At 42.0% G+C, this 7,894-nt stretch overlaps 1 protein-coding gene across 1 annotated transcript; it reads right to left on the bottom strand.

Annotated features, from left to right (window-relative positions):
* Positions 1-1,915, bottom strand: N7479_006303 (uncharacterized protein; the record flags this gene model as incomplete). The annotated part of the gene is made up of 6 exons (XM_057253998.1): positions 1-221; positions 291-323; positions 390-504; positions 574-653; positions 885-1,382; positions 1,804-1,915. The coding sequence occupies 6 exons, from the start codon at positions 1,913-1,915 to the stop codon at positions 1-3; spliced, it is 1,059 nt and encodes a 352-aa protein (XP_057107860.1).
* Between the last annotated feature and the right edge of the window lie 5,979 nt (positions 1,916-7,894).

Below are 7,894 nucleotides of genomic sequence, written 5' to 3'. Positions count from 1 at the left end.
CTACCGGACGATAGAGATCAGCCACAAGTGCAGAAGGTTCACCTTCAGGAGCTTGCCAGCCTCTTTACTCGTTTCAACGTCCAGAAAATTTATGGACTCCACCTCATCCACGGGCACTTCCAAATCGAGGAAAACAAAATCATGCTTGGAACGTCCCTTAAATCCGTTCGGGGATACTAGACCCAGCCCACTAGTATCGCAGATATCAACCCGGCAGAGATCTATAGCCATATCTTCAAGCTAACAGCCAGCGGCGAGATACAAGCCTACGAGTATCGCCAAGGACCAACAGCTAGTTTGGATGATATCGATCCCGTTTTCTTCTAGGAATTGGTTAGTTACCTTTAAGCCTATCACCTGGTTGATCTCCTCGGGCTTCAAGTCCTTACCAATAATGTGCCGCCGACGATGAGTGAGTTTGTCCTCGCTGATAACGGCACCGTTATATTGGACGAAAGAGATGTGAAAGCCCGTAGGACACCTTTTCGCATCACTGGGTTCTTTCTTAAAGAATCACGTATAACTGAGTTTAAGAACGGAGAGTCCTATACACTAACTGTCAGAGGTACCTACTAAGTCTTTACCAACAACAAGATCGAAACGGAGAACCAGCTTATGGCTGTCCTCCGAGGCGAGGACATTGTCTTTTGAATCTATCTTTAACCTAGAGATAGTATCTAGATAGTTCAATATCAGGGGTGTTACTACCGATGTTTTACCAAAGTAATTTCCTTTCCCCCACTAGATTGACCAAGTATCGGTATATACGCTCAGAGTTTACTGTCAATATATATAAAAATGCCTGCATCCGCTTATGACATCCTACCACCCTGCCTGCCTTGCAACGCATTATAAGCAGGCTCACGAAAGAGGAGCCCACTCACCAGCAGCACAGAAAGCATCGAGATATGCGAGCGAACCATCCGGCTGGTCTATCCGCACACTTTGAACCACCCCTTTCGTGTCAAAATTAAATCCATAATGATAGAAAAGTCCAGCTATCCTAGCAGCGCGAATCAAATACAAATCAGCGTCAGAGAAATTATGAACTTCCTCTCGAAATGTTTGCCAGAAGAGGCTCTCGAGTTCGCGGTAGCGATCGTAGTAGTACCACCCTTCTGAATCTATCCAGCCCAAAAGATTCTCAAGCCTATATAGCGCGAAGCCGAACGGCAGAATCCTTGATTCAGCCCAGTCAACAACCCCTGTGATATTTCCGGTTTTGGGATTGACGAGGAGATTCATTACGTTAAGGTCACTGTGGCTCAGAACAAAGGGGAGATCTTTGAAGAGAGACGGGAGCTCTTTGCGGACCCTTTCTAGGTTTGGTGCAAAGCGAGACGGTAGGTTTCGAGCAAGAAGATCAAAATTTGATTGAAACTCTATAAGCAAGGTCGCGGTTACATCTGAGGATAGCTGTAGATTGTTGTTCTATGACTGTGCAAAGAACCTGTTCTAAATGTTAGTTCTTATAAATAGAGCAAAAACTTTGCTAGGCGTACCTTGCAAAGTCCTTGATAGTGTTACGCTGTCGGTGTATGTCGTCTGGAGGAATACGCGCTATTATATAAGCAGTCCCAGGAAGATGCTCTATCTCGTAGATATAGACTGGCCGCGAATCGCCTATAGTACCGAGATACTTGCAGCTAGTCACAAATTCGGGATGGATTGCTTTGGCAATGGTAATGTTACCCATATCGATGGTAGAGTTCTTATCTCGGAACTAGAAGAGCTTGGTCTTATTGGGTCCCGCTGTCACGGTATAGCTGCACACCCCCTATATCTGTAGAGCAGAGGACACACCACCAGCGCGACAAATGGCGAATTCATCGCATTGCTGTCTTGTGACAGTAGTGTTCGAGTTGAAGAATTCATCAATTACGCCGTCAGGACTGTAAAGAATATAAGTCGTCATTGTGGTGAAGGGAAGTAGGACAGGGAGGGAACTAGGAGATAATGTAAAGAGAAGTGAGAACGAAGTGGACTGCTACACACAGCCTCGTTTAAGACTCACCGCCATTTTATACTGTCAGTGATCCTACTGCGAAAAGCCCTTGTTACTGTACTACTGGAATAGGGGTTTACACGCTCCAGTCAGCTGCCTATTATATTTTGAGCAATAGAAATCAAGGTGATTAGCTTGCCCGTAGGTAATGTCAATTTTCCTACATATCAGCGCCGCTCGCACGAGTCTCGTGCCTCCACAGATGATATACGGGAAAGCTTGGCAAAGACAATGAAAGATGGAATTACTTAACCATCTATTAAACTGATCGAAGCTGTGTAGAGGATAACTGTAACGTTAGGCCAATACTGACAAGAGAGAAGGGTTTTAAGTGCAAGAGAAAACGACAGTAGTCTTGAGTATTGATAAGGATGGCATTTTCTACGTGGCGTCCGCCAAAATTCGCCGCTGTTTCTTGAGCGTCGTGCTCCAAAACACCTATATAGACCCTTTGCTTTTTCCAGGGAATTTCTGTGCAAAAAGTTTCGTCACCTCGCACCACGCGCTTTCTTCTACGGACTACGGTAAGCCGTTCCTCGTAGAGGTAGATTGCGTATCAACTAGTTCAGTGTTTTAAGCTTGGATAGTCGTAGGAGATCCTTACCAGAAGAGGGCTATAGCGAAGGGACTGTCTTCAAAGGGCTGCTTAGCCTAAGGATCAGCGTCCAGTCGGGTGAGGCATCATACGCAACTCCGGGGCCGAAAAAAAACCAAGGGAAAACTCACACAAAGCCGCCCTTATTGCTTGTATTGAAACAGATAGCTACGGAGGATATTGTATACAGCGCGAGGTCGATAGGCGCGAACCAAGAAATATCCCAACAGCATAGCCTCTCTCATTGGCGTTTCTTCGGTCTTCCAGACCGAGAGCTGGCTTTGTGGCGTAATTTAGTTGAATAGTGAACTTGAAGGGATGACATGTTTCGACCTAGGAAGTGGGTCGTAATCTCAGACCATGATATTGCCTCTTTTTCCTTCAGCCGCACGAGCAGCGTATTCTCGTCCGACGTGTACGTGTGTTTCAATTGGCGGATAACCGCCGTATAGGCTAGAGGCAGCATCGGGCTAGGGTCGGGTACGAAAGTAAAGAAATATACCGGTTTCAGACCAGTATTAGACTCGACCGTGAGGATAGCACTCCTATATAAACGCTAGATAGCACCAGAGCGATAAGATAAAATAGGAACGGAAGATTTCGAAGGGTCGGAAAGTGGCCTAATTGAAGGTCTCCTTTTCTTTCTCTTTTGACACGGCTGTGCTGTGTTATAGGGGGTGTTCTCGTCTTGGTGGTCGCTGGTGCCTCGACCTAAGCGGAGTCGCTTCTTGTATACTGCCGCAGCGGCCCTTATGCTTGTCCTAGCGGCTCCTTATTTCTAGGACGTTGACGGTATAACCACAGCTATCGACGGGTAGCGCACCGGGGGTTTAGAACTTGGTGTCGTTCGAGCTCGAGAACATTTTAATGTAGAGCGAGCCGTCGGCGGGGAGGACGGCCTAGATATAGCTGGCGTGTCTTCAATAGTGCTGGGATCTTCAGCCCGCTCAGAAGCCTTGTTTGCCCTTAAGCATAGATTTTCACCTAGGTTAGATGTCTAACTCGGCTCCGAATCATTTTCGTAGTCCCCACTATCTGAACTGTCTGAGGGCTCCATAGTAGATAACTTCCGCTTGGCTAATTTATACTAGAAATCACCCACCACAGATAGGTTGCTAGAGACACAGTTCGCTTGTTCGGGTGCAGGTTCTAGTGCAGACACGGGTGCGGTTACACAGGGTGTGCACGATAGTTGAGAAGTCTCTATTTCTTGGGTATCAGGAACAGTTAGACCTTGCCAACTCCCATGGGACTAGAAAAATTTTGGTCCCATATCCTGGTCCCATCACTCCCATGGGACTAGCCAAAATTTTGGTCCCATTACTATAGTGGTCCCATGGGAGTCCTATAGGAGTGATGGGACTCCTATATGGTCCCATGGCATATATATTTTTGCCAAGCATTTCCTATTTTGGTTGCACAAAAATGCTAACTCAGCAGATAAAATACTGTTTTTTACAGGTGTATCAACATTCTTACTTCAAGTTTGTAGCAATCTAACTTTTTTATATAGTATACTATTAAAAATAGAAGATAAATATCTTAGCTATATATTTAAATATTATATTCAAGCAAAAGTAAGCTCAAATATATAAAATTAGGTGTAGGAGATCAAGAAGAAGTTGTTGACTTAGTATTATAGTCAGTCAGTAGAGATATATATATTCATATATATACTATACTCTCCAGTTTCAACTAAGCTCTATATATATTAAAAATTATACCAAAATATAATAAATCCTTTTTTTTTACAGCATTAGATACTATAGATAGGTCTTTATTTTATCCTTTTATTTCAAAACTACTCTTAATATCATATTATTGGTATAGAAATCAATGTCTGGACTGCGACATCGCCTATAGACAGGCGGGTAGGCACTACCCACGGGCCTTAAGGCCTTTTTAGTAACTAAGTAGAATTCCTTAACCTCGTGACCTATATTATTTGTATATTTTTTCTTTATATTTTTAAGTAATTTAATTATATATATATAGTAGTAGTATTAGTATATAGTAGGTTTAGAAGTATAATAATTTGACACTACTGCTAGTTTTCTGACCGAGGTCAGAAAAATAAGCTTTAGAAGCCTTTATACAATAACTTGATACGACTATCAATTTTCTGACCGAGGTCAGAAAAATAGCAGTAGAAGATACAATGATTTGATACAACTGTCAGTTTTTTGACTGGGGTCAGAAAATTGAGCTTTAGAGGCCTTTATACAAGAAATTCCATTAAAATACTAGGGGATCGGGTTAACCCTCAAAACTGACTATACCCCTAACTTAATAGGACTCCTATAGGACTCCTACGGGACTCCCGCGGGACTCCTATAGGACACCCGTAGGACCCCCACTATTATAAAGCTTACTTAACCAATCGGGGAGCTGTAAATAGAAGGTCTTACTATCTTATAATCTATCTTCGCGCTAGTTATTACTCGGCCTACTATAGAGTACTCAAGGTATAGAGGATAGATACGATCGTTAATCAGAAGATTTTTGAGAGGTAAGTTAAGATTATTCTATCCTTATTATACTCCTAAGTCCCTCCCCTCTTTACCCTAGTCCTCTACGATATAATGATTATTGGAATATTATATCTCAATACGATCTTTATACTGAGGCTAGCCCTTCGTCCCAGATTACCTCCTCGCAAATTGGGATACCTCTACTATCTTCACTCTATAATCTTGATTTGATAGATAAACCCCTTACACTAGACTATTCGATTAGCCAGCAGCCGATTTATAGCGTACCACTATCCTTAGTCGTTCAGTCCAAAATTGAATCAATACCTCTTCCACCTAGTCTTCGTCGAATCGGTCCACGAAATCAAAAGTTCTAGGTTCTCTGGACTATAGAGAATAAGGCAGAGTTTATTAAATAGTGGAGGAATACAACTGGTACTTATCTATACCCTCCACTCTATAAAGTGAACTTCGAAGCACAATATATATCTTCTGCTTAGGATCAGTTTGACTAGGTAGCACACTATCAAACTGGAAAACCAATAGCACTCTGTCGGAGATATAGAAAGGTGCTATCGCACCTATTATTAACCTTGAATAGGTCGAAATCCCTAACTGCGCACTTAAGTAGCCGCGTATACAAAACTGGCGTATAAAAGGACTTAACCCAACAGGATATATAACAATCGTTTAAACTTTCGGTAAGACTAGGGTCTTATAAATAATCTATCTAAGGCTAACTTCTATATTATTCTTAGTTAAACCGTGTATCTACTCGAAAGGCCTTTAATCTACAAAGATTTAAGAGAGCCTAGGTAAAATTTATCGCAAACTCTCGCCTTCTATTTCAAATCCTCCGGCACCAAGAATTCTAAGATCTTATAGCAGAGGTATAGCTTTTACCACAACCTTTAAGCCTTCTTTTACCGAAAACTGCGCGGCGTCGACTCCAATCGATTGTCTAGGCAGAACAGCAAAAGCTACTCTCCTACCTCCCCGCTGGGGTAAAGCTCTCGATTGCTCTTAACTGCTGGACCTCACTATTCTAATAAGCGTTTATAGCGATCATAGGGTATTTTGTGGATATCGATTGGGTATATTATAAGATACTTCTAGGCTTTATACCGGTTTATAGCCAGTATACCGGCGCTCACTTAGTAGAGGTTCTCCTCGGTGTTCTTTCTAACTATAGGATCGTTGATAGGGTGATTGCAATTACTACTGATAATACGTCAAACAACAAAACCATAGTTGAAAGTCTTTATGAATCGATCCGACAGATAGATCTCCCGGATTCTACTGAGATTATACGGGTTCTATACCTTACCTATATGATTCAGCTGAGTCTAAAAGATCTTCTTAGCTTAATAAAGGCCAATCCAAAGAATAATAAAACCGCGACTGTATAGTCAGAAGAAAATAGGAGTATCCTTCAGCAAGCAAAGCTATAGAAGGGAATTATTTATACACTTACAAAGGTATATATCTAACCTCTATAAAGGTATCTTATATTAATCATGATTATAGGTTCGCGCTTTTGCTGTATTTATCAATACTAGCCCACAGCGACGGGAGGCCTTTCTGAATCTCCAGAGCGACGGAATAAAGCTGGCTCCAATCTAAGATATCCGCACTCGGTGGAATTCTATATATCTTATACTCTAGTGTGCTAAGCGCCTTTAGACAATATTCCAGCGGTATTGTACAGAGCACCAGCGCCCTAAGTTCTATATCAGTAAAGGGGAGTGGCGCTAAATCGATTACCTACTCTGTATCACAAAGCCTTTCTATAAGTAGACGGTCGGTCTATCAAAGATCAAGATAATAACTATTCACAATGTTTTTATGGTATATAACCGGCTATTTATATATTTTGAATAATCCCAGGCCCGACTTCGTTGTAAGAAGGTACCCTAGAAGAAGGCTATACTAGCGGCTCTTAAAGCTAGAAGGGAAAAGCTTTCGGTATACTACCAATTAACAGAGGAAGCCTATAGTAGCTTATACGCTATAGGTACTATTCTTACTCCCCAGTATAAGCTTAAGTTTTTTGAAGGCCTAGAATGGTTAGGTTAGGTTCAGCTCAATAATACTATTTCCTCTTAGTATAATATATATAAGTCTTCGCTTTATAGCTATCTTAAAGACTATTCGAAATATCAGCCAGAAAGGGAAGTACCACCTACAGCGATACCTTCGGCACATTATACAGAGGATAAAATAGTAAGCCTTCTCGCTGAGGATCAGCCACCGCCCCCACTACTATCAAAAGCCACTGGTTAGGAAGAAGAACTTAAGGGATATCTCAATCTTAGTAAGTTTATACTATCCTTTTACTATTTTACGAACTACGTTACTAACTCTCTATAGAATAGAGCGCAACGAATCTATACTATTTCTAGAGGGAGAATACGCGTAACTTTCCGACACTCGCAGGACTTACACGGGACGTCTTTTCGATCCCAGCTATAGGCGCAGGTGTTGAGCGTCTCTTTAGTACTGCTCGCGATATTTACTATTACCGACGGGGCTCTTTAAATAAATCGACGATTCAAGATCTAATAATACTCCGTTGTTTATCAAGGTTTAATATTAGAGATAAAGAAACTGAGGATACTGTTCAACCTAAATCCGTTCTTAACTAAGACGAAAGAACAGAGATTGACGAACAAAGGGAGGTAGGACTTCCTGACTATACGCTAGAGCCAATCAGTGATAGTGAAGATAGCGAAGACAGTGTAGACGATGAAGCCGACAACGTTAATCCAGACAATATAGATACCGCCACAGAAGAGGCAGAGCTAGATCATTCTATACGCCACC

The sequence above is a fragment of the Penicillium vulpinum genome, assembly GCF_028829585.1.
Source record: "Penicillium vulpinum strain IBT 29486 chromosome Unknown utg000003l_segment0_segment0, whole genome shotgun sequence".
Classification (NCBI taxonomy): domain Eukaryota; kingdom Fungi; phylum Ascomycota; class Eurotiomycetes; order Eurotiales; family Aspergillaceae; genus Penicillium; species Penicillium vulpinum.
Note: the sequence above shows the minus strand (reverse complement) of the source record. Positions and strands in the feature narration are given on the sequence as shown.